Source organism: Pholcus phalangioides, unplaced genomic scaffold (assembly GCF_987345545.1).
Source record: "Pholcus phalangioides strain wild (caught in Gottingen) unplaced genomic scaffold, Ppha-v1.0 ptg000009l_1, whole genome shotgun sequence".
NCBI classification, from domain to species: domain Eukaryota; kingdom Metazoa; phylum Arthropoda; class Arachnida; order Araneae; family Pholcidae; genus Pholcus; species Pholcus phalangioides.
In genome coordinates this window covers 36,364,111-36,391,326 of record NW_028301602.1, presented here as the reverse complement: position 1 = coordinate 36,391,326, position 27,216 = coordinate 36,364,111, and the positions used below count along the sequence as shown (strand labels likewise).

At 33.7% G+C, this 27,216-nt stretch overlaps 1 protein-coding gene across 2 annotated transcripts in view; it reads left to right on the top strand.

Moving 5' to 3' along the window:
• The window catches only part of Lpin (phosphatidate phosphatase LPIN), a 53,862-nt gene extending 27,987 nt beyond the window's left edge, over positions 1 to 25,875 (top strand). For both annotated transcript variants that reach the window (XM_089236038.1, XM_089236037.1), the window contains exons 6-18: positions 1,549 to 1,705; positions 3,723 to 3,902; positions 5,676 to 5,828; positions 8,173 to 8,242; positions 8,775 to 8,888; positions 9,637 to 9,929; positions 11,249 to 11,387; positions 11,853 to 12,001; positions 12,114 to 12,353; positions 16,273 to 16,390; positions 20,513 to 20,616; positions 21,083 to 21,301; positions 23,749 to 25,875. In XM_089236038.1, the coding sequence (XP_089092164.1) occupies positions 1,549 to 1,705; positions 3,723 to 3,902; positions 5,676 to 5,828; positions 8,173 to 8,242; positions 8,775 to 8,888; positions 9,637 to 9,929; positions 11,249 to 11,387; positions 11,853 to 12,001; positions 12,114 to 12,353; positions 16,273 to 16,390; positions 20,513 to 20,616; positions 21,083 to 21,254 (1,889 nt within the window). In that variant the 3' untranslated portion in view covers positions 21,255 to 21,301; positions 23,749 to 25,875. The remainder of the gene's footprint in view (positions 1 to 1,548; positions 1,706 to 3,722; positions 3,903 to 5,675; positions 5,829 to 8,172; positions 8,243 to 8,774; positions 8,889 to 9,636; positions 9,930 to 11,248; positions 11,388 to 11,852; positions 12,002 to 12,113; positions 12,354 to 16,272; positions 16,391 to 20,512; positions 20,617 to 21,082; positions 21,302 to 23,748) is intronic.
• The last annotated feature ends 1,341 nt before the right edge of the window (positions 25,876 to 27,216 follow it).

Genomic DNA, 27,216 nt, shown 5'->3' with positions numbered 1-27,216 from the left:
GTATATGCATATATATACTAATATGTCATTATAATGATGCAGCAGAGAGCAACAAGCCTACAACAATTAAATCGACAAACATTACACTTCACTCATAGTTTGAAAAATATGTGGTAGATGGCAGCACTATAACAAGCTTTACACAGAAACAAGCTTCACATTAGGTTCACAACACGGACATGCACATCCCAACATGTACCAATTCATTAGAAATTCCGCAGAGGAATATGGACGAGGTACGTGTGGGGTTTAGTAGTAGTCAGTATATGCATATATATACTAATACAAATACAACGCCACAACAGGCAAAATGCCCAACGAGGTGGCTGATAAAAAGATGCCCATAAAAATATGGATGTCATATATTTCAAAAATACAGCAACCCAATTAAAAATCAATTAACACAAATTATAAACAATATATACACATGATAAAATATTATACAACGCCCATAAAGAATACTTATGGTTGTCTTATCAATCAATTGGCATCATCACACCTCCCTCCCAGCTTTTCATGTATATATGCGCCTATGATGGGGAGATTGGCTCACATCGATATTTGGAAGTTTGAAAACCACAGAAAACAAACTCCATGGTGACACGCTGGCTACGTGCTCATCTCAATACTGACTTTGAATACATGTCTACTGCAGAAGCTCCTCACATTGAGTGGCCAACACACTGACCTCTATGTGAGAAGCATGGAAGAAAAGCTTTTTGAAAAAGGTGATAAACTGTATATCCTGATCTAATTATTAGCTTTTTGATGCATAAAATTATGGTGGTGTGACTCAAATAATTCGGATGGACTTCTGTAGTTCTCTATATCTTTACTTCACCAAACATCAACTCTGTCCATATCGCTCAATTTACTGCCATTAATAAGATGGGTTGGAAATGAAAGCACTGTCTATCGGTAGTCGTCTCAAATTTGTTAGGGAAAATATCTTATGTATATCCTCCCTTAAGTTCGAACCCAGGACTATGATCAACCTTCACAGTGGTACACGATCATATTACCACCATGCCACTCGGGCAGACATAGTTGTCTATCGGGTCTGAGAATGATTGTCATCAAGTAGTGAATGATGATTTGTTAATATCTTTCTTACATTATATGATTGTATTTTGTCTCTCCAAGTAAAGTGCTATCTATTGTTAATGGAAGTTAACAGTACTTATCTGAGTATATGCCTCCTGAAAAATATTTTATACACTTGTGTCTTAATTTATTTAAATTGCAAACCTGAATTATTTTTATGTTCATTTAAATCTGTTAAGCTCTTATATTTTCCCTTCTTTGACTCCTTGCAACTTGCACAAACATATTCTATTATTATCTGGCTTTGATAGACAATCATTACCAGCTCTTGAAGTAGGTTATGATTACAATTTGATATAATCAAGAATGTATTGTTATCATTTGCAATGATGAATTTATAATGTTGTAGTATATTACATCAGTTGTGGATGCTGGGATAAAATTTTTTAGAATGTGTTGACATGGCAAGTTTGAATTCCTCTTCATAATTTCTGTATTAAACAGAAGCTGAGAAAAGGTCCATGCTTGGTGGTATGCTCAACTTCATGCGCTCAACCAAAAAGTACAGACATATGCCAGAAAATGAAGGAATATATTTAGATTCCATTAATACCAATTCTCTAGATCCTGAAGTGGCAGCTTTATATTTCCCCAAGTTCAGGTAAAAAAAATAATAATAATGTCTCTGTTTAAATTTTTTACACCTTTTAGCATCTAATATTTTGATTTGTATGTTTTATTTTTATTAAATTACACTATCATTTGCAATTTTCATTTTTATTTACTTTTAAATTTTGTTCATGGCTATACTGGTTTTCAATGGGGGGGGGGGGGGCTAACCCCAATTTAATTAATTGCAGGGCTCCCATTTGCCCCACTTTCCCTACTTTTTTGGCAAAATGTCCTACTTTCTAGGTTTTGTTCTACATTTACTCTTTTTTTTATCAAATCTTGTCAACAAAATTTGTGTGACTTTTTTCGATGAAAACAGAATCACATCGAAATATTGTCAATTGATACAAGTGTAGTTGATTACTATTAATGATTCTGCCAAAGCAGAAGTTGTATAGTTTTTTCAGGTTATGTGGGAGTGGGATGTATGTGGGCTATGTTGTTTATTAATTTTTCTTTTGTTTAGTTTGAGGGTTCAAAAACTAACTTTGTGTCAATATATTTTGAGTAGTAATTAAAAACTATCTGGATAGAAAAAATAATTTTGTATTTACTACTTCATGGTCTTGCACAGTAACTAACATTCATCATTCAAAATTATGATGCACATTTTGTGTACGTAGCTGAAACAACAGTTTGCACTACAAAGCAGTAGGATACATAAGCCTATTCTATGTTTTGTGATTCTGATGTCACCCAATAGCATTCAATTGTCTTCTGTGTTTTAATGATATGCGGAGGCAAAAACAATGTTTGTGAACCTCAGCAAAGAGCTAGAAATAAAAATTCAAGTGCTTCATTTTCCAAAAAAAGAAAACAGGTGAAATCCACTGATAGGGTTTAAACTATAGTCAAAATTTTTGGATAGGAGATCAACATTGATTGTTTAAAAACCTGAATATAATTAATTTGTGTTGATCTCCTATCCAAAAATTGCAACCCCACCATCTCCACAGTAGTGGTTGGCTGTGGTTCTCTCCCAACTTTGAGGCGCAAATGGGTGCTGATCTCCCTATAAAAAGTCTTGCCACAGAGAGCAACAGTGCCTACAACAGTAGAAATCTTCAATCATTAAACTTCACCTATAGTTCAAAAAATAGATGACAGGTAGCAGCACTATAATAAGCATTACACAGAAACAAACTTCACGTTAAGTTCATGACACGTACACACATTTCAACATGTACCAATTTGTTAGAAGTTCCACAGAGGAATATGGACGAGGTTCTTGTGGTCCAAAAATTATCTATAGTTTAAATCCTATCTGTGGATACCACCCTTAGTCAGACTAGAGATAATCACAAGGATTTTGAAAATAATTGTAGGATTTGACCATATATATTTTGAAAAATAAAACAAATTCCGCATAAAGCTCAGATTTTCCAATCAAAGTTGATTCGGTATTGAAGCAAATTTTGCTTATGATGTCAACATTCAAGAAAAAGCTGTATGGCATATGCATATAGCGTGACATTTTGATTTAACAAGCCCAATTCCTAATAAAAACCACAAATAGTTGACACAACTACATTCACAATTAAAAAGACCTGATTCGGCTAGGTACCTGAACAATCTTTTTCTTTGTTTAAATCAACTAATTTTTCTCATTTCTTATCACAAAAACCTATGTTATTAGCATTCTTCTGTGTAGGATTTGTGATTCATATCTTATCTTTCACATTGGTAATACCTAGATTACCCATTTAGAGTATTTATAATTTGGTCTGCTTAAAGAAAAAGCCAAAATTATAAAAAACAGTTTTAGAGTATTAGTTGATGGGAAAATTTGTTAGGTCACCATAACTTCAAGATTATAATGAGTATGGAGAATAAGTGGCTAATGACATGATTTTCTTTTTATCAAAACATTGTTTTATTACTCAAAAATTCTCCTTTACTGCTATTTTTTTATTTATTATTTTTTCTTTGATAAGCACATTACAACTTCATATGCATGTTTAAAATGATTATCTGCTTTATTCTTTAATTTGCTGCATGCCTTTTAGGTCTGCCTATCAACCCTTAACAGGAGGGAGTTCGACTCCTCCATTTAATGATGAAGATGCTGAGTCTGGAAAAGGCCCTTCCTTGCCACATTCCCCACACAGTGTAGAAGGGGCCATTGGTGGTCCCAGCTGTCAGGATTCTGATAATGATGATCAGCATTTTAGTTTTGGCTGTTATAAGTAAGAAATCTTCTAAAGAGTTTGTTACTCTATTTGTGCATTTGATGAGCATAATTTACAAATTCGTATGTGAAGATACATTTTTCTCTAAAGAAGTACCTCTGCAACATACCTAAGTTTGAGATTAAACCAGTAATAGCCTTTCTTTATTAAGATTGTTTTACATCATAGTTTTTTTTTGGATGCATGTTTGATGATATTGCTTAATTTGTTTTTGATAAAAATGCTTCATTTAGAAATTTTTAGTGATTTTTTTTGTTCATAACTAGATTTTTTTTTATAACTTGATTTTTTTTGTGTTAAGTAATTTCAATATTCTGTATAGAATTTTTTCTGTAATTCAAAGTTTTAAAACTCAAATTTGCAATAACAATTGCCACAAGATCTTTTGAAGGGAAGCTTGACAAACTTTGTGCAATATGGAAGAGTAGATCAACTTTGCCCAAGAATGTTAAGAAGTCACCAATGAATAAGGCAAATACACCAGTTATAGTATTTTGTATTTTTCGTGTATTTGTCTTATTTGTTGGTGATTTCTTGATATTTGAGCTATATCTCTGCAAAAATCACAATAGAGACAGGGCATAAGTTTGTACTTGGAAATTAAAGTACAGGAGGACCGTATAAAAAAATTAAAATTTGCATTTCTGTACCTATGCAGCACTTAGTAAGATAAATGACATCTAAAATAGGCATGTTATTTAGATACTATTAGCAATTGAAAATATGTTTCTCTTAACTAACAGCTCAGTAGATGAAGTATGTATGAGGACTTTATACTCTATATACATATTGATGTCCTAGTTAAAAAAAACAACTCTGAAAATTGCATTTTTGAGTTAAGCATGCCATGAGAACAGTGGTAAATGCCTCTATTCATGCCCTCCCCCACATCCAGGAGCAGGGCCTCTAGGCTGGGATCTTTGGCGGGCACTCCAAGCCAGACTCTTCATGGGCTCTTCTATGGTAAATTTATAGCATGAAAAAACAAAAATTGATGATAATTCGCCCAGGGCTCTGTCAGCCCACCCTTGTGGGGGGGGGGGGGGCATGCTGCTATATATTGCAAAACAGCAACAACTCCCAACTCTGCTTATATGCTCCCTACTGTAATCAAATCTGAGTTGACTCCAATTCAGTTCCATACAAAGTGAATCTTTACAATTCAGATATCTCAAAACATATAATTTTGAGTTGGGTTTTTGAACTGGTCTGGTGATGTATTATAGGGTGTGGTTGCTAAGGTTTATGAAATACTTGTCTATATTGTATCAAAAGATGTCCATAGGTTCAGTAGGTTCGATTATTTCTTATTAGGATCTTCCCTGACACAGAAGTACAACAGAAACAATGATAACATGACTGAACCTATTGCTAAAGCAGGAGCCCACTCCCCCCCCCCCCCACCCAAAGAGGTAGCACACCAACCTCTTGGCAAAACAAATTTTAAAAAATTGTCACAATAGATTCATCTATACAAAGGCTTTTTTAACAACTGCCTGTTGCAAAGACAATTTTTTTTTTGTAAAGAGAGAAAATTCAACTGTGTGCTTTTGCGGGGAATTGAGAACCCATGTTCTTTCACTTTCCGGGTGAAGGCCCTAAACTAGTAGACATGCATAATAATTACTCCTAGTAGACAATATTTATTTTTGATGGATATGATATTATTTTGTATTTTATAATAGATGAACATTTATTATCATGTTTTTGGTACACAAACATTATATATTTTTCATGCACAAATCATATGAAATTGTTACATTTATTTAGTGATGTCTCTCTGTCATTATGTGGTGGTCTTCTTGATGCTGAGAGTGATTTTCCTGATGACAAGTTTCAGAATTCACTTGTGACTTATGAACAATTCACAGAGAATCCCTCCATTCTACTCAATCCCAATCTGGTCGTAAAAATTGCTGGAAAGTAAGTTGTATAAGTTCATTTTTATATGCATATAATTTATGTTGACTAAACAAGAAAGACTGAAAATGCTTTTATTTTGTGTTTTTTTACTATAATTTCTCACAGTCATTATTATTAAAGTTCCACTTTGAAATGGCCATAAAAAAGAAACTACTGGACAAAATGTTATTAAACTTGGAAATAGTTTACAGGAGATCATGAGATTCAATTTTCTGCAAATAAAAGAAAAAAAAGTTTAAAAACTCACCACCAGCAGGAAATGGTGCTGTATGCAATATTGCTAAATGAAATAAGACAGGAAGACATTGGCTTAAACCATTGTTTTTAACCATTTCTAAAATGAAACTGTTTGTGGGGTTATGCAAAATCGCAATGGTTACATGGCTTACTTCAGGAGGAATTCAAATTAGAATTATGCAAAAGCGCTTTACACGCCATTTGATTTTTCAGCTGCTACTACTACTACTACAACTCTGGCCATATCCTTATAATGCAATTTACTGTCGTTAATGAGATGGGTTGGAAATGAAAGCAGTCTGCCAGTGGTCGCCTCAAACTCGTTGGGGGAAATATCTTATTTTTATCCTCCCTCATGTTTGAACCTGGGACAGTGATGGCAACCTTCATGGTGGTAGTTGAGCATCTTACCACCACGCCACTGAGGTTAATTTTTCAGCTCATTTCATACCGTGCACCACCCAGGCTCTATCGACCATTGTCAATTTTAGCCATTGCCCCGGATGATAAAGCACATAAAATACATGAATATAAAAGCACATTATTAAAAAATATATATATACAGATTTTTAGATATTTCTGTTATACAATATACAATTTATTCCGATGAGCTCATTTTTCAGCTATAAAATTTAGCCTCCTAGTCAGCACTCTCATTGTTACGAGTCGACGATGTCTGTATCCATGCAAGACTGTGCTTTTCTCGTTTGGCCACTCCGGTCACCAGACCTCAACCTTGTGACTTCTGGCTATGGGGTTACATCAAAGCCACTGTTTATGGTGATAACATTAACAATTTGGCAGAATTAAAAAATGTGATATACCAACATGTCCGTAACATTTCTCTTGATATGCTAAGAGCTACTGTTGAGAATGCAGTAAAAGGATTTAACTTGCTTTCAGAAAATGGTAAATGCCACATTGAATATACTTTATAACTTGTTTTAGAAACTATTAAAAACATTTCAAACCAATGTCTTCATGTCTTATTTCATTTAACAATATTGCATACAGCACCGTTGCTGGTGAGTTTTTGAACTTTTTTTTGGAAAATTGAGTCCCTTGACCTCCTATAAACTATCATCAAGTTTGATAACATTTTGTCCAGTAGTTTTCCTTTTATGGCCTTTTCAAAGTGGAACATGAATTAAAAAGACCCTGTATATAATGGCATCTGATCCACACTTGCAAATTTTACTTCTTTGAGTAAAGAAATGTCTCACATGATCTGCACATGCAAATTTAATTCACCAATAATGAAATGTAAATGGAAGGAGTTGTTGGTCACATCTTTTTTTAGGAAAAAGTTTGTTCTTCTTGCATTTATATACCATTTAAAAAAAAAAAAATTAATTGTTAAGATAGTAATTTCTATTTCAATCTTTCTTTCTCAAGAAGGGGGAAAAAAGGGTTCCGCAGATAGCAGTGTTATATATATATATATAAATTTTAAGTATTATTATTTTATATAATCTTCACTGAGAAATTCAGATTTTTTTTCAACTTCTGACCCATATACAAATTATCGTAAGTGGCTTGAGAGACAGACAATGCATTATTTCAATAATAATGCAGTATTGCGTACTTCGTGATATTTTATGACAATAAATTTTGCTTTTTATGTTCATAGTCATAATCAGAGCCCTGATGCTGATGCCATTTGCATTTTTTTGTATTTTTCAATACGTTTTCACTTTTAAAGTCATTTTTTCAAGTTTTAGGGCACTTTTAGGATATTTTTTAACTTCAAATTTTTTTTTTTTCAAAATAAGAAGTAGCCTAAAAGTTTAAAAAAGTCATTTTTTAAAGTCATTTCTTTCGTCACTTCACTTGTATGAGAGAGAGTAGTCAATGACAGTATTCCCCCCCTTTAGCCGGCATGCCGGGAAAACAAAGGGTGAGGTGTTATAAGGATCACAGTATGCATTTAGCCAATGGATTTTCATAATAACTATACCTTTAAGAATTTTCCAGAATCTGGGATTCAAATTTCCTGGCATGCTGTTTATTTTCCGTTGGTTTTATGTTGTTATGTTCATATATTGACATTACTTTATGCTGTTTTCTCACTGAAAGGTCTCATGAAAGGAATTTTTTTTTCTTTCAGGTATTATAACTGGCAAACTGCTGCTCCCATGATTGTGTCAACTGCTGCATTCCAGAGAATTCTTCCAGAGGTACATAAAATTTTATATTTATCCTCAATAAGCATATTGCTTACTAATTATTCAAAGAAAAAAATTGTGTTGGATGATTACAAAAAAATTGTCTATGATTATGATAATATGAATTTAGCTGAATGGTGGTTTTAAATCTTCAATTGTTTGGGAGCCAAGTATTGACATGACCCTTGTTCGATAAGTATTGGATCAAATTCTGGTTAGATTTTATCATCGTTTTCTGAAACGTGAAAGCAGTTTTTTGGAATCAATTTCAAATATTAGGTCTGAGGTTAATTTGCCGGAATTAATTAATTTTAAACAAAAAAAAATAAAGGAACTGTTTTATGAAAAAATGAAATAATTTAAAGAAAATTCATTATTGGTTTAGTTACGATAAAAATATGAATTTTAATAAAAATATAATGACTTATGCATCCTACACTGATTCAATATAGTTTCCCATATTTTCTAAAAATATGAGTGTAAGAAATCTATATTATTTGTATGGGAAACGAATTTATTTATTAATTATTTATTCTGCAATCAGAAAACTAGGAATCAGTTGGTGAATGAGTACATGCCAAAGAAAAAGAAATCCAAGTCATATTCCTCTTGGTGGTCCTGGAGGCGAACAGAAGTAGACACTAAAGAGGAAACACTAGTGAGCCTATTTGCTTATCATTCCATAATTTTTTAACCATAAAATAATCAAATGTATTTTCACTTTTGTACAATATTTTATTATTTTTTAAACTAATTTCCCAATTGTTAAGTCAAATGTGATCTGATTTGATAGAGCAGTAATTCCTCTTGGGAAAAGGTCAAAGCTCTATCAGTAAGGCAGATGAATATAAGAATATTTGAAACGTTGACAACATTAATTTCAATACTATCATAATATTTGGAACATAATTTTATTTTATTATGTGAATAAGGAATCAGACTTTCTCTTTATATTTCTCTGAATATTTTTATATATATCTCTGATAAAATGCCTATATGTCTATCAACATATGATTATATTTTCACTGTAATGGTGTTGTGGTGAGAAAAGAAAAAGCCATTGATTTCACTTCTTTGCTCAAGCCATGGTAGATCAGATTGTGCAGTTGATCCAATTTGAGAAGTCCTTGAAAGGTTTTAAGTCCTCAAGTCTGTAATCCTTAAGATATTCTTTTATTAAAACATTTTATTTCAGGAATCTTGATTATTTTTCCGTATATTCAAGCATTTTCTCTTCAAGCAGTTTTCTCTCACTGGATATATTTTGATCGTATGGCTTCAATGATGATGACTTGAGCAAGCTCCATTTCATTAGATTTCTGTTTTGTTTTTGTATCCTTTGAAAATTTTGATTGTTATGTTGAATCTGTACTCAAAATATCTTTTTCAAATTTTATCATTCACAGGTTGAAACCTCTGAAGTACTAACTGTAGAAATGGAGAACAAATCAACAGAAGTTGTGTGTGCTACAAAGGAGGAAGAAATGGCTTCTAATACAGAGGTCACAGAAACTCTGACTGCTACTGATGAAGATTTAAATGTGATATGCGATGAAAACTTAGTGAAAGATGATCTTTGTCAGAATCCTGATGGGGAAGAAGAGCCTATTGCTTTGAGAAAAGACTTCCAACTCACCTTGAATAGTGCCACATCCAGTGAGTGCAGTAGTCCTATGTGTGATGCTTCTGCTGTCCTAGAGTAAGTTACTTTTGCTTACACTTTGATAAGCAAAAATTAGCTCATAAGTTGTTATATTATCTAATTATTGGTTAGGTACATTTGATATGTAAACCTACCTCCCTGCCCCCCCCCCCCCAAAAAAAAAAAAAAAAAAAACTGGGTGTCCAACACTTTCAACAGGATTGGTGTTCTTAATGAGACTTTTTCATTTCACATGTGTTATAAATAGTTTTATATTTTAGAAGTTTGTATTTTATTGAAACACCAACTCAAACTTCAGTTATTTTTTGGTGTTGTAGAACAGGTGTGCAATGTTTATAGACTTCATGATGTATTAGTTTTCTTCTCATCCTCTGCGAGATGGTGGAGAACTAAAAAAAATTCTATATTAAACAAAAATTATTTTGAATGTTTATTATTAGAATAATAAACATTTTTTTAATTTTACATTAGTATTACATTACAATTATTTTTGTTAAATAGAAATTGATAAAGTTGCCTGGCAGTCCAATGATTAGGGAACTAGCCTCTGACTGTGCAGGTCTAGGTTTGAATCCTGGTTCGGGCATGGTAAAAGTCTTGGGGATACCTGTGGATCATATTATTTATTTATTTCATTTGAAAGTATTTAATTATAAACTTCTATATGCAGTGATATCTCGAGTAACAAAGGTATCTGGAATCACATTTGCTAGTGAAAATCTTTGTTAGCCAGAACACAATTTTCATTTATTCTGGATGCTGCCCAAAATTTAAACATAAGTTTATAGAACAATAAGAAGCAGTAGGAAAACAAACAAAACCTTGCAAAAGGCTGAGATGAATATCTTCATAATTGGATGAAGAAAAATTTAAAGGAAGACTAGAAACAGAAGATCCTTTTATTTTATTTTAAGTAGACAACCCAGTTGGGTTCGTAGACAATGTGGTCATGTAATCGTTCTATATTTGATGTGGTCGAGTCATTCATTACTTTTCTCTTTGTGTATTCATTCTTTTACAAGAAATAGCTCAAACATTTTATAAAAGATAATTTTTGGAAAGTCATGCAGAAGTGGACAGAAATAGTATCAGGCTTAATTTAACTTTAATTCTGATTATGTTTGGCATTAAAATTCAGCTCATTACTTGGCTGTGTTTTTGTTGTGCACATTAAAACATTCATTCACTGAATTCTTATTCATTTGTCAATTCTAAAAACCACCAAAAAATCTTCAATTAAGTTATTCAATAGCTGAGTTATAATTATCACTGTGTGTACTGCATTACTTATATAAATATTTTCAATTCAACATATGTATCAAATTATATTAATGGAGTGTATATTTCTTCTTCAGACCAAAGGATGAACTTACTGTGCCATCAGCTGTTGAAGATAATTCAATCAATGAATATAAACAGTCTGTGGATTCAAAATCTAAGCCTGAAGTCAAAGAAATATGCAGAAAATCTCTGAGGCTGTCTTCACAGCAAATTGTAAGCAGAGGTTTTTGTGCATACAGATAGGATACTCACATGTTATGTAATTATTTAGTTTTATCAATGATGCTTAATGATTAAGTGTATCTCTCTTCAACATTTCATAATGGAATACAGACATTAGAGTGTAAAGACCAGATTAGTTCTCCTTATGTGTTCATTCCATTAGAAACAATGCACAAAGTATAGAAATAACTTGGCCAAGAATTTGTAATGAAAAATATACCATATCTTTTCACAGATGTAATATTAAATAACCTAAAATGGTATAAATTAGGCTGTTTTAGTGAATAATGCATTTCTGTCTGCAGACTATAAATGTGTCTCTGTAATACATTTCTTGCGATTCTGAATTGAATGTTATAATCTCTCGAGTTTCAACTTGGTGCTTTTATTATTTTATTATATTGATATGTGGGAAGCTTTTGTATTTTGTGCTATTATAATGAAATTTCATTTCAGACTGACCTGAAATTAAATAAAGGGCCAAATGAAGTTGTATTCAGTGTAACAACTGCTTATCAAGGAACAACTCGATGCAAGTGTGATATTTATTTATGGAACTATGATGACAAAATAGTCATATCTGATATTGATGGCACAATAACTAGGTAAGCATAATCACAGTTTCCCATTCTAAATTTGAGACTATTTTTTCATCTATTGATAATAGTTAATTGCAAGCGCATACACACAGTAATTTGCTTGAATTTTTCTCTTTAGATCAGATGTACTAGGCCATATTTTGCCTATGGTGGGCAAAGATTGGGCTCACTTTGGTGTGGCTGAGCTTTTTACAAAAGTAAAAAACAATGGTTATCAGTTCCTCTATTTATCAGCAAGGGCTATAGGCCAAGCCAGAATAACACGGGAATACCTTCGTAGTATTCGTCAGGGTGAAGTATGTCTCCCCGATGGACCATTGCTGCTTTCTCCAACTTCACTCATGAATGCTTTACACAGGTATTATACAGACATACATTTTTTCCTCTTACAAAAATTATTTTTGATTAATATTTAGATTTTCATTTCATGTCAATTGATTTGATATGAATTGTGTGATATAAACAAGAGTCACACATTATATTGTCTATTTTAGTGAATCAATGCCAAGAATTTATTACTAAAAAATAAGACCATAAGTATATTTATTGTATATTGAAATAAATGTGAATTAAAAAAAAAAGACTTAAATTACCACTCTTTGACCAGTCATTTGGCTACGACAGAACAGCTTGTCATGCCAATTTTTAGCATAATTTAGAAAACTATAAACTAATTATTAATTACTTCAATTATTAATTCTTTTTTCTGTTGATGATTTGAAAAATAGTTTCAATGCATGTTCATAAAAAAATTTTAATCAAAAAATAATTTTTTTTTTGTTTCAAACATCCAAAAAAGGGAAAAGGAGAAATTAATTGGCCAGATGAGACTAATTCATCTGGTTTATATACTGAAAAAAAAATATACAGTGAGTCAACAAAATAGTCAGCCAAATCTCTAGATATGTGAGGTGAGAATATTCTCAGAGAACAAGAATATTCTGAGAATATTCTCCTGGATGTAAAAATTGGAGAATAATCGAGAATATTCATTTTTCTTTTAAATAATTTAAATTTTTTTACTAATTTTGTTTATATTGTGAAATGTGAATCAGTTTTCATTGCCTGAAACATTTACAACAAAACAATTTTTGGTATAATCACTCTCCAATGACAACTTTAGTTCGAGAATATTCTCCAGGTCATGATGAGAGGTTTTAAATGCTTGGTTATAAAGATTTTAGAAACTATTAAATTAAAACATTAAAAAATTACTTTAAAATTAGATAAATTTTCAGAAATAAGTTCACAACACACAAAAGAAATTAAATCAAAGTTGATTGATAAAGGAAGCAATTATTATACAATCACCTTCATTCTAAGAAGATACAGAACTGTTGTTTTTTCAATGCACACACACTTAAAGGCTGTATCACTCACATTTCTTTAAAAGTGTAATTCAACCATGCTGATTTAATTTTCTTGCTTTCAAACTTTAATATTGTGGTCTACAAACTTCAATATACCCATCTTCTTGATGGGGAGGTAGTAGGGAGTAGTAAATAGTAGTCCTCTCACAGGACTACTATTATAAATTACTAGAGAATATTCTTATCAAGAATAATTGTTATACAAAAATAATTATTATTCTATAGTTATTTATCGAGATTATTTATTATAATACATGTTATTACATATATTCTTGATAATACTCTCTGGAAAGATTTTGGTAGCTGAAGAATATTCTTATCAATTATTATTCTCTGGAAGGACTATTAATAACTTCAGAGTAATTCTTATTATTTTCTATAAGAATATTCCCCAGTAATTTATGAAAGTAGTTCTTCCAGAGAATATTCTCAAGGATATTATATGTAACTATATTATAAATAAGAGAATATTCTCAAGGATATTATATGTAACTATATTATAAATAAGAGAATATTCTCAAGGATATTATATGTAACTATATTATAAATAAGAGAATATTCTCAAGGATATTATATGTAACTATATTATAAATAAGAGAATATTCTCAAGGATATTATATGTAACTATATTATAAATAAGAGAATATTCTCAAGGATATTATATGTAACTATATTATAAATAAGAGAATATTCTCAAGGATATTATATGTAACTATATTATAAATAAGAGAATATTCTCAAGGATATTATATGTAACTATATTATAAATAAGAGAATATTCTCATCAAGAACTTATAAGAATATTCTCAAGTTATTTATAATAGTAGGCCTAGCAGAGAATATTCGAGAATATTTTCTCCTCGATGAGAATATTCTCAAGAATACTCTCGAGAATTTTACATCTCTACAAATCTCTCATCTTACTTGATGACTATATCTACCAATTGAATATTTTCTTTCATGAAAGCAATGATATCCCAGGATTTAATGATCTCAAACTGTAAAAAATTGGTTGAAAAGCTCTAGGCATCTTTTTCGGATATTTAGATCAGCCTTATCTTAGCCAGTCTAATTGACTAGATCAGGGCTGGACAAATCACAAAAAAAATCCAGGTGCGAGAAAAATATTTTGGGCACCAAAAAATTTTTACCCAGAAGAAAAGGTAAAAAATATTGCTTCTTTTGATTTTTTCAGGGTATAGTGACCCTCTTTCATGTTGGCAGATATGCTGCTATAAATTCCACATGTTTTGTGCTGCTCTCAGCCCTCAATTTAGTAACTATGCAAAGAAAATTTGTGTCGGATTTGTCCAGCCCTGGACACAAATTCTGGACTAGACCGAATTAGAAAGTTAGATATGAGCAGTTATCTTCTTGCTTGATCCACTATCTTGGTGAAACAATGAGGCAAATCAAGCTAGAAATAATTGATGAGATAATGGATTGCTTTATAACAGCTATGCCATTACAAATACATGCTGCAGGGCTCCCACTCGTTCTACTTTTCCTACTTTTTGGTTAAATGTCCTACCTTTGTCTTACTTTCTAGTTTTTGTCTTACTTTTCCTACTTTTTTACCAAATCTTATCTACAAAATTTGTGTAATTGGTTTTACTTGAGCAGGGAATCATCGATATATTGCCAAATAGTACAAATGTTGTAGATTACAATGAATGATTCTGCCAAAGCAGAAATTGTATCGTTTTCAAGATTATTTGTGGAAGCGTATGTGTACCATTTGGTTTATTAATTTTTCATTTGCTTAGTTTGAGGGTTCAACAAGTAGAGTAGTCATTAAAAACTTCTTTCTGGATTGAAAAAATAATTTGTATTTACTTTTCATAGTCTTTGACAGTGATCAGCAGTCATCATTTAAAATTATGGTACTCTTTTTGTGTATAGGCGAAACAACAGTTTGCAAAGCAGTTGGATACATCGGCCTATTCTAGGTTTGGTGATTTCGATGCTACCCAATAGCATTCCATTGTCTTCTGTATTTTTAGGGCGTGCAGAGGCATAAACAATGTATACAGTACTCTGCAAAGAGCTAGAAATGAAAGTGGTTCATTTTTCAAAAACGATTACTCTGGTAATGAACAGTAAATGTAAACAAATCTATTCAAAAAAGGGATGGCAATACAGTAAAACCTTCCAGTTCACCTTGACTTATTTACATCGGAGCTTGTAATTTACACATTCTGCACTGTGCTTTTGAAAGTGGTCTCAAAGGAGTGTCATTCTTAAAAATCTTACATGTCTTCATAATTTGCTGTGTGCATTGTCGAAGAGAGTTGACAGACTGGACAGACTGTGGAAGACTACAAAAAAAAAAAGAGAATGCAATATATATTGTGAGGAGAACACAGAAAAGAATTATCTATGGTTGCTAGTGCACTGTTCTGACCGAAAATTGTTTTTGTAACCAAGTCGTTTCTGTTATATTTCTTTGACTTGAGTCAATCTCATATGATACTGAAATAGTGTTATTGGGGGGGGGGGGATATTAATGAAATTATTATTTTTTTAATAATTTTTTTTTAGGATTTTTTTTATGCTATGATTATGTTGTCTAAGGAGGGTGGGGGGGGGGACCCTCTCCATCCTACTTTTTTATTCCTGCTTTTTCCTACTTTTCTAATTTTTTGAGTAGGAGCCCTGATACTGTAAATTGGAACAATTGTAAACACAGGCATGCCAGTGATAATCTGTGAAGTGGTCTAGTATGAAGGTCATCCAGAAAGTGATAATCTTTCAAGATAATAAAAACACATTCAAGCATTTAAATTTTTATTCAATCCATAATATATTTGTCACATCATTCTAAATTAAAAGTTATTAATTTTATTTATAGCAAATTTATTTTCTGTAGTTTTACATATGCAATAATAAACATATTTTTTATTGTAGAGAAGTAATTGAGAAGAAGCCAGAAGTCTTTAAGATTAGTTGTTTGAAAGACATTCAAAATCTCTACCCAGCATACATGGGAAATCCTTTCTATGCTGGGTTTGGAAACAAAATCAATGTAAGTTGCCACATATAAATTAGCATTTATTGATGTTTTGATGTTGGAGTATTTATTTTATATATTCTATGTACTTTAAATAATGGTTATGAACTGTGAAAAGATCAAATTACTATTAAATAGAAGGAAAAATCCAATTTCCTCAGAATTGTGAGCATGTGACATAGGACTTTATGTAGTGAATAGCTTACCCTCAGATTTTGTGAATTCTGCCACAATGAGCACGTTTAAAAAGAATCACCATATTCATATTAGAATAGATCAAGAAGCTATCCATACTTAGATGAAGACAACCATATTTTCATCTAAGTATGGGTAGCTATATATATATATAAATAATAGTTTTTAGCTTGTATGCAGAAAGGCATCGTTCTCCCCGTTGATACAACTGATACAGAAAACTGGATCAATGAAGAGATATCAGTGTTTCAGGGAAGGAAAATTCATCTCTTCCCTCACAGGGGACATGAACCCTGGTCTCTTGTTTGCCGGACGAGTGCTCTACAAACTAAGCTATGAAGACAGAATTCTCCCTCCCCCCCAGACAAACTCCGTGCAATTGACGGCGGCAACATTCTGCTAATAGCTCGCAAATGACATCAGGGTTATCAGATGGCAACGTACACTGAAGAGCCAAAAAAACTGGTACACCTGCCTAATATCGTGTAGGGCCCCCCGAGCCTGCAGAAGTGCCGCAACACGACGTGGCATGGACTCGACTAATGTCTGAAGTGGTGCTGGAGGTAATTGACACCATGAATCCTGCAGGGCTGTCCATAAATCTGTAGGAGTAAGAGGGGTTGGAGATCTCTTCTTAACAGCACGTTGCAAGCCATCCCAGATATGTTCAATAATGTTCATGTCTGGGGATTTAGGTGGCCAGCGGAAGTGTCTAAAGTCAGAAGAGTGTTCCTGGAGCCACTTTGTAGCAATTCTGAACGTGTGGGGTGTCGCATTATCCTGCTGAAATTGTCCAAGTCCGTCGGAATGCACAATGGACATGAATGGGTGCAGGTGATCAGACAGGATGCTGACGTATCTGTCACCTGTCAGAGTCGTATCTAGACGTATCAGGGGTCCCATATCATGCCAACTGCACACGCCCCATACCATCACAGAGCCTCCACCAGCTTGAATAGTCCCCTGTTGACATGTAGGGTCCGTCGATTCATGAGGTTGTCTCCATACCCGTACAGTTCCATCAGCTCGAAGCAATTGGAACTGAGACTCGTCAGACCAGGCAACGTGTTTCCAGTCCAATGTTGGTGTTGTCTGGCCCAGGTGAGGCGTAAAGCTTTGTGTCGTGCAGTCATCAAGGGTACACGAGTAGGCCTGCGGCTCCGAAAGCCCATATCGATGATGTTTCGTTGAATGGTTTGTACGCTGACACTTGTTGATGGCCCAGCATTGAAATCTGCAGCAATTTGCGGAAGGGTTGCACGTCTGTCACGTTTAATGATTCTCATCAGTTCCGTTCTTGCATGATCTTTTTCCGGCTGCAGCGATGTTGTAGATTTAATTTTTCACCGGATTCCCGATATTCACGGTACTTTCGTGAAATGGTCGTACGTGGAAATCCAAATTTCATCGCTACCTCGGAGATGCTATGTCCCATCTCTCGTGTGCCGACTATAACACCATGTTCAAAATCACTTAAATCTCAATAACCTGCCATTGTAGCAGCAGTAACCGGTCTAACAACTATGCCAGACACTTGTGTTATATAGGTGTTGCCGACCGCAGCGCTGTACTCTGATTGGTTCCATATCTCTTTATTTGCATACACATGCCTGTACCAGTTTTTTTGGCTCTTTAGTTTATATGAAAAAAGACGTCACTCTCTTCCTGTTAATACAACAGATATGAGTAAACAGGCTAAATGAAGAGATATCGGTCAATGAATCGGTCACTGCACAAATGCAGTGGTATCCGATTGGAAAATGGTGGAATCGATCAGAATTGTGGTGTTTCAGGGAAAGAAAATTCATCTCTGCCCTCATGGAGACACAGTATCTGCTGTATTAACAAGGGGAGAGATGTCTTTTTGTCTGCATATACGTCACCATCTGGTGGCCCAAATGTCATTTGTGAGCTATTAGCAGAATGTTGCCACTGTCCATTGCACGGAGCTATCCATCATATACATACGCTACAAGGGGGAGAATTCTGTCTCCATAGCTTAGTTGGTAGAGCACTTGTCCGGCAAACAAGAGACTGGAGTTCAAGTCTCTGTGAGGGCAGAGATGAACTTTTCTACCCTGAAACACTGATGTCTCTTCATTGAGCTAGTTCTATGATCCATATGATCCCATTGAGCTAGCTGATCCATATACTTTTTACCGGCATCATTTTTTTATCCACCTAGTTGAGCGGTTTGCCTGTTGTGGCCTTTAGATTTGTGCAGTTATAAATGTTGTGATTATAGGATGTGTGTGTGCACAGTAATTCACTATTAACTTTATAAGATGTGATTGTATAATTTTTTATGGCAATTTTATATTCTAATATTTAAATATTTAATTCTCTATGAAGTACCTAATAGATTTGACATGCAATACATATATGATTAATTTCGCACGATTTAAAACTTTCTTATGTAACCATATTTTTTTTGCTAAAATAGCTTACTCTCAGCTCTAGCTAGGATGGTTAACCCTTTAAACGGCATTGACAAGATATCTCATCTTCATAAAAGCCTCTTATTTTATCACTAACAAGCCCATATATATTATAAAGCAGGGCTCCCACTCGTCCTACTTTTCCTACTTTTTGCTAAAATGTCCTAGTTTTCTCCTGCTTTCCCTGTTTCATCCCACTCTTTCTAGTTTTATCCTACTTTTTTACAAATTCTTATCAACAAAATTCATGTAATTTATTTTAAATGAACAGGGAATCATTGATATATTGTCAAATGTTGTAGATTGAAATTAATGATTCTGCCAAAGCAAAAATTGTATTGTTTGGTTTATTAATTTTTCATTTGCTTAGTTTGGGGGTTCAACAAGTCAAGCAGTAGTCATTAAAAACGTTTGTCTGGATGGAACAATAATTTTATATTTACTATGCTTCATCATCTTGGATAGTAACTAACATCCGTCATTCAAAATTATGGTGCACATTTTGTTATAGGTGAAACAATAGTTTGCATTACAAAACAGTTGGATACATAGGCCCTTTGGTGATTCTGATGCTACCCAATAACATTCAATTGTCTTGTATATTTTTAAGGCATGAAGAGGCATAAACAATATTTACAATGTGCTCAGTAAAGAACTAGAAATGAAAGGGCTTCATTTGTCAAAAACGATTACACTAGCATTGAACAGTAAGATGTAAAAAATATAAAAAAAGTTTCTTTAAAAAAATATAGGCAATGCAGTAAAACCATCTAATCCACTTGACTTAGTTGCATCAGACTTTGTAATTTAAAAATTTTTACTGCGCTTTTGAAGTGGTCTTGAAAGAGCATCATTCTTAAAAAACTTACACGCCTTCATAAGTGGTTGTGCACTGTTGAAGAGAGTTGAAAGAGGATTATGGAAGACTCCAAAAAAAAAAAAAAGTAATAAATATTATAAGAGACAAAAGAATTATCTGTGTTTTTTTTTACCAAACATTGTTTTTATAACTTAAGTCATTTCTGTCATTTTACTTTGGCTTCGGTCAATCTTATAGGATACTGAAATAATGCTATGAAAAAAGTTTTTAAGGGATTTTTTTAAAATTATGCTATGATTATGGTGTCAAAGGTGGGGGCTACCCTCCCTCCTACTTTTAGTCCAACTTTCTCCTACTTTTCCTAATTTTTTGAGTGGGAGCCCTGTATAAAGTGGATTTATCAATACAAAACTTTTCCCTATACCCCTTAGTTTGCACCTGCTGAAATTCGAAAAAAAAAAAAAAACTATTTCATTTAAAAAAAAGATTAAAAAGATATGGCATTTTGAAAGGAGATAGTGATTTCTAAGTGCCGCTTAAAGGGTTAAGAGAGGCTCTGCTGTACTCTATAAGCTGTATTTAATTTTTTTAAGTTCTTAAATGGGAAGAGCATGTTATAATTATATTTCTATATAAAATTTTGCAAATTTGACACTATATGATCGTGGTTCTCAAACATTTCAGGACACTTGGGCATATCGTGCTGTTAGCATTCCGACAACTCGTATATTCACAATCAATCACAGAGGTGAACTCAGGCAAGAGCTTATTCAAACATTCCAGTCATCGTAAGTATCTAAACTTGAGACTTTTTACCCTGTAATTTTTCTCGATGTTAAGAGTATCACCAAAGTTTGGTTTTCCCTCCTCCTATATTTTTGATGGATAATAGCAAATTATTGTCCCCTTTATGCCAGAAACCATGAATATGCAAATTTCAGAAAATTGGGAAATGATGCTTAAATATTTACTCTACCCACACTATATGGATGTAATTTTCCTAAAATATTTTGTAACATATTTTTCAACAGAGAATACACATTAATGTCTCTGGCAGAAGGGAGTGGGGTGATATCAAATGAATGATGTCAGTTCAATGGCTCAGTTTTTTTTTTAATTCTGGTAATTCATTCAATGCATGGCATACACAACTTTCCTTTGATCTTTATAAGTTTTTGACTGGTATTTGAGCGAGTATTTTTTTTCATCAAGTAATAACAAATGAAAGCTGACTGATTTTCATAACATTTCCAGATACACCGGGCTAAGTGATCAGGTTGATCACATTTTTCCACCTTATAAATCCAGTCATCAGATCAATGGCCACTTGGCTCCTACTTTTACAGCTTCTGAGGAATTCAGTTACTTCACATATTGGAGAGAACCCATTAGATCTCTCAATGACGAAGAGGAGTTACCCGAATGATTCTAATGAAAGGGAAAAAAGTGGAACACAATGCTTATATGTGGCAAGTGAGTATTGAAAGATAAGATTTCCATATCGTAATTGTAAAAAACAATAATAATAAAAAAAGAAAATTAGATGTGAAGCAGTAGTATAGCAATTGGTCACCTTTGTTAGGTTCTGCAGGTTTGATCCCAGAGATTGATGAAAAGGAAAAATCTTTTCCTCTCAATTTGGATGCAGTCACAGATAGATGATTTTTCTAAAAGATATGACTGCCAAGAGCTGACATCCACAAAAGTGATCAATGAGTGTTCTACTCCTTGAGCTGTGACTCAATATGAAACTTATATGATACTTATCTCTCGATTAACATTGCTTTTCAAAATTTTTCATTTGCTATTTTTAACATCTACGTCTCATATTTTATTGAAATCTATACATTTTTCCAAAACACAACCTTTCAAGCAGTTTTTTTTTAATTTTTCCTGATCTACATTATAACTGCCACAAGGGAAATTGCTAAACCTTCTAGAAATTACCACCTATTATCAAGAAGTGTATTTTTTTCCAATTGTGTGAGCCGATAAATCTTTCCCCCTCCAACACAGAAACTAATACTAATAAACAAGGAAGGAAAAACTATTGTTTTCTGTGGTTTAGAAGAAACAACGTAGTCTTTCTACTTCTGTTATCAGATTCTGACTATCAGAACAAAAGCTGACTTTCCCCCCATTGGCAGGTTAGGGGGGGGGGAATAACAGACCTTTACAAGGCTTTGTGGGCTTGCCATTGCCGAAATGAAATGGTATTAAGGAGGCAAGATATTTCAGGATTGCTAATATGAAAAGCATCAAGTCAAGCAAGATTCTCATCATTGCCACTATAGGGGTTAACTATCCCCCAAATTTAGAAATTTATTTTCTCTCCTCTATCAGTAAATAAACTGTTGATCCGTCCTCAACCTGGAATAAGGCCCAAATTACTGTTATGGAAAGTCTAACGATTACTGATTTTTTATTTATAATGCAAAGCAACACTCTTGTACCAAACATTACCCACACAATCTGCTACACGGGCCTCTGCCAATTCCTGTTGAATAAATTTGAATTTTTCAAATAATTAGGGTATTTAAATGACTTGCAAACGGTTTCCAAGTTATTAGGCCATGGTCTCTAATAACCCGGAAACCGTTTGCAAGTCATTTAACGCCGACCATGAAAGCCTCAGACAATATGCAATTTACAATTACAATTTACAATAACCCCAGAAGGCATGAAATGCACTTATACTGGAAGAAAAAAATAAAAAATAATAATAGTCAGTACGGGAAGCACTTCGCATACGGAGTCAGGTCGAAATCCCCAATAGTGGAAGCAAATCTTGCGTAGGAGACACATACAAGTTCTGATGGAAGACTGTTCCATATTCTTGCCACACGGCATCTATATCCGTGGAAAAAGCAATCCCTTCTAGCCATTGGTATTCTTATTTGGAAGCGATGCCTACGTAGGTTAACTCGCCTGTCTATGATCTCAAAGAAAGGCTCTCTCGATGGTAGATAAACAATTTGGTGGACTAGTTTGTAGCACATCTTCAGATCTGCAGCGATTCTACGCCATTCCAGTGAGTGTAAACCCAGAAATTTAAGTCTCTGGCAATAAGATAGACCGCTCATGCCAGGTATTCGTTTAGTAAACGACCTCTGTGGCTTTTCGAGGAGCTGTATGTCCTTGATTTTGTAAGGGCTCCATACTTGCGAACAGAACTCCAGGGTCGGGCGAACGTACACACAGAAAGCATATGACAACGTATGCGCATCACACTTACGGTATGCCGTACGTAACATATATGAAATTCTATTAGCTTTGCAGACTATGCCATGATAATGATCAGTGAAATCCAGAATGCGGCTCATTGCAATACCTAAATCCACGCATGTATCCAATTGCTGTAACGTTTCATTACCTAGTTGGTAATATTCAGGATCGGTGCGTCTACCTAAATGCATTGATCCACTTTTTGATGATGAAATAGGTAGCTTATACTGACAACTCCACTGGAAAAGTTGTTGGCATGCAATTCTTAAGCCCCTAGTGTTTTCCACTGGAGAGAATAACTTCACGTCATCAGCGAATTGCAATAGAGAGATGGGTGACACAGCCTGAGTAATATCGTAAGTGTACAAAGTAAATAAGATCAGGCCTAACACCGATCCCTGGACAACTCCGCTTGGCACCTGACATTCTCTAGACATCACGCTGGCTACGCAAACCTGATGAACTCTGTCTATAGAATATAGGGTATTTAAAGTTTAGTTTATCGATTTTGCGAAAATTAAGCTGTTATACATTGACAAGATGGAACTTCTAATATGTTCATGCAATTTCTAATGCCAGGATATTGATTGATTTTGTAACTTTAACTGCAAATTTAAAAATTTCAGAATCTGACTTGGTTTGAATTTCATCAATAAAGATTCAGCTGCATTATAATCTTTTTTTTTTCTTTGCAGGGAGAATCGGTCAAGCACATGATTTACATCATTCTGATTGCATACGTTACAAAAACATCAAATGCTCAACATCAATCTTTTAAATATCACCAAGCTTATATTTTTGGAACTTTTGTACTCCCCTTACCCTGTCATAAAGATCTTAGCACAGCACAAGCTTTTAAAGATATTTTGTTTTTTTGGTGTTCTCCGGAAAAGTATCTAATCTTCATTGCGTAACAACATTACATTCTCAATTTCATCCAGTCTTGCTTAGAATTTCAATGTTCTGTCATCCATGTTGCTTTTAAAACATGAAATAAATATTTGTAAATACTGTTACAATGAATAAATCAGTTCGGATTAATTAGTTCATTGAAATACACCATATCATTTGACTGTGTTTTAAAAACAAATTGCGTATTTAAAAATAATAAATGTGCAATTATGTTTTTTTAGTATTCTGAGAATATTTTTCACGACATTTTGAATGAAATGTAAATTTATGATTGTTCTATAAGTATGGATATATAAATGTTCATAATTGAAGACATTAGGATAAAAAATAAACGCACAGTAATATTGTACAAACTTGTTTTCTCTTCATGTGCAAGTGAAATTTATATTTGATGCATGTTTTCTTTCCTGTTGCTCTATTCTGTTCATGATTGAAGCATGAATATACTGTCCAGACAGTCATAAATGTTCTAAACCGATTTTCATCATCAAATGATATGTAGGACGCTATTTTGATGGAAATGTGGAACATTACAAGTGATTTGATTTTCATCATAAAATTATGCAAGATATAATTATATCCGATACGTGTTTGTAATCACTCTCACACAGTTATTCACCTCTTTTTTTCCCCCTCTCAATCAGTTTTCTTGTGAGATTTCGTGAAGAATGTACTTTTCTTGATTCATCTGAGTGACTAAATGTTTAAGAATACAATGATTCATGTTTATGTGGTACATACTTTATTCACTCATTTTCAAATAAAGTCAAAGACAAATTTTTGTCTTGTGTAATGCACTTTTATGTATTTTCAGGACTGTTTCCAGAAAATAAGCAACTCAATATTGAGGTGTAAAAAAAATGAATAGGATTTAGTACTGTAAGGTAGTGTGTTTTGTTGTCTGCCTTATTGTTGCGCTATAGATTCTTTCCTATTTTGCAGTTGATGTCAGTATGATATGTGATTGTATATCGCTCCATACTATGTCGCTTCTGTATCATTTGATTTTATGTCTTTCGTGACTGATTCATTATTACAGTAATTGTTTTTATTAATCAATGCATGGAGTCTAATAAAAAGACTGATTTGCATAAACCGAAATGGTTAATTTCATCAGTCTGCTTGAATCTTAACTATTCATAGCTCCAGCATTCTCCAAATTTCCATGCCGAAAAATAGAAATAAGTTCTAGATTTCAATTAAAGCGAAACGAGTTTTTTTTGGTGCAGTTGTACATTTTTCTACAATTTTAATTATACCAAAACTGTTGGTAAAAATACTGTACTGTTGTAATGAATGGCCAGTAAAATCACATATTTTGAGTCTGATTCCTTTCTGAATGTGGCCAGTCATTTGGCATGATGAGTTGAATTGAATAACCCTGTCTTATCGCTATTAGTGAGATGAATAGTTAATTTACTGTTGTTTTGTCAGTTAAGTTGTACTATATACTGAAGAATATATATTTTTTCATATGCATTGTGACAAGAATGCTACTAGAAGTTAATACTGTTATAGTAAAAGTAAATTGTAACTTTTTTTGATTACTTCAAGATATACGATTATTATATATTTTTCACATATTGCATCTTGTTTTATCAGTATGAGGTCAGTCAAATGTTTTTGTATAATTTTTTTTGCCACAAATTTTTAGCTTTAAAAGTGAGTGAATTCGTTTTGTTTCCCCCTTGGAACACACCAAAATGTGTGGTTTTTCTATAGTCTTTTTCCCAACTCCTTGTGTGCTGAACATTCTTGTTGGTGTATCTCTGTTATGTGTATTATTTACTTGTAAGTAATATTTATGCTATTATAGGGAAGAAACGTCTTCCTTGTAGGCTATATGCTATTTTTTTCTTTGTTCTTGCCAATTTTTTGTTTGTTTTGTGCAATAAAAGTTGATTTCCATATTTTTGTCTTTTGTTTCCCTCGTCTAGTGTTAAATTTTATTTATTAGGTGCCTGTTTTATTGTAAATTCATATTCATTTGTTACTTCAGTAATTTTATTTCTTGAGGCACAGCTCTAACTATGGTGGTTATCTTTAATAATGGTTCACTCAGAGAAATCGTGGATATAATATTACTCTACTTAATCTTGTGTTACGTAGTACGTTACGAGAAAGAGAGCAGCTATGCACATGCACTTTAGTCTATTTTTCCGTGTACCGCTCTGAGGAATCTTGTTGGGGGGGGGCGCCCCCTGGCCACACGAGAGTACATCACGCGAATGCAACTTTTGTGACATTGCAGTGCCAGCTCGTAAATTGGCTGCACTGTCGTAACGCAGAATATATTTAGAGCGCTTCACTGTTTCCTCCTCTTCTCTCCTGTACTAGACTTGCACCACTTTGTAGGTCAAGATCAATTAAAATTTCTATATAAATTCCATTTTGAATAATTGAAATTACATTCAACTGAGGTGAATATATAGTCATATACAGTCAAACCTCGTTAGTGCGTTACCCGGTTAACACGTCACTCCGCTTACCGGATCACTTTGGAAGTCCCAATTATCCTCAGGCAGGAACTGGCACAGCTATGGCCTACTCCGCTTATCAAGTCATACACTCATATCCATAAATTAAGGATAATTCAGAATCGCACGGAAATCGAAATCTAAAGTGAAAATTTCACCTATGGAATTATCACACGCATCTGCAAGAATGATATGCAAATTTCAGGAAGCCACCAGATGATGCCGATAGTACGTCACAATGACGAGAGTGTAAGAGGGGGGTATATGAGGAATGGTGGCAAAGAAGTAAAATTGTTCCCAAGAGTTCTGTAAGGCGCTCAGTGCCATAAGCGAATAGTTATGACACAGAGGACGCATGTGGATGATTTTTTACGTGGTAGAATTATCGGCCGCCTGGAATGTGGGCGTACTCAGATGGAAGTAACCGAGGAACTTGGAATTGCCCAAAGTGTCATCTCTAGGCTTTAGCAACGATTCCAAGATAACGGAAATGTCAGTAGACGTTACAGTACAGGTCGCCCCCGAGTTACAACGCCGAATGAAGACCGGTATTTGGCAGTAACTGCCAAAAGAAGCAGACGGAATAGAGCATCCGACCTGTCTCGTCAGCTATCTGCAGCCACGGGTACCACAGTTTCAAGGCAAACCGTGTACAGACAATTGGGAGATATTGGTCTATATGCTCGCAGGCCTGTCAGATGTGTTCCGCTCACGGCAACTCACTGTCGGCAGCGATTAGCCTGGAGTAGAGAACATGCAATGTGGACATGTGTG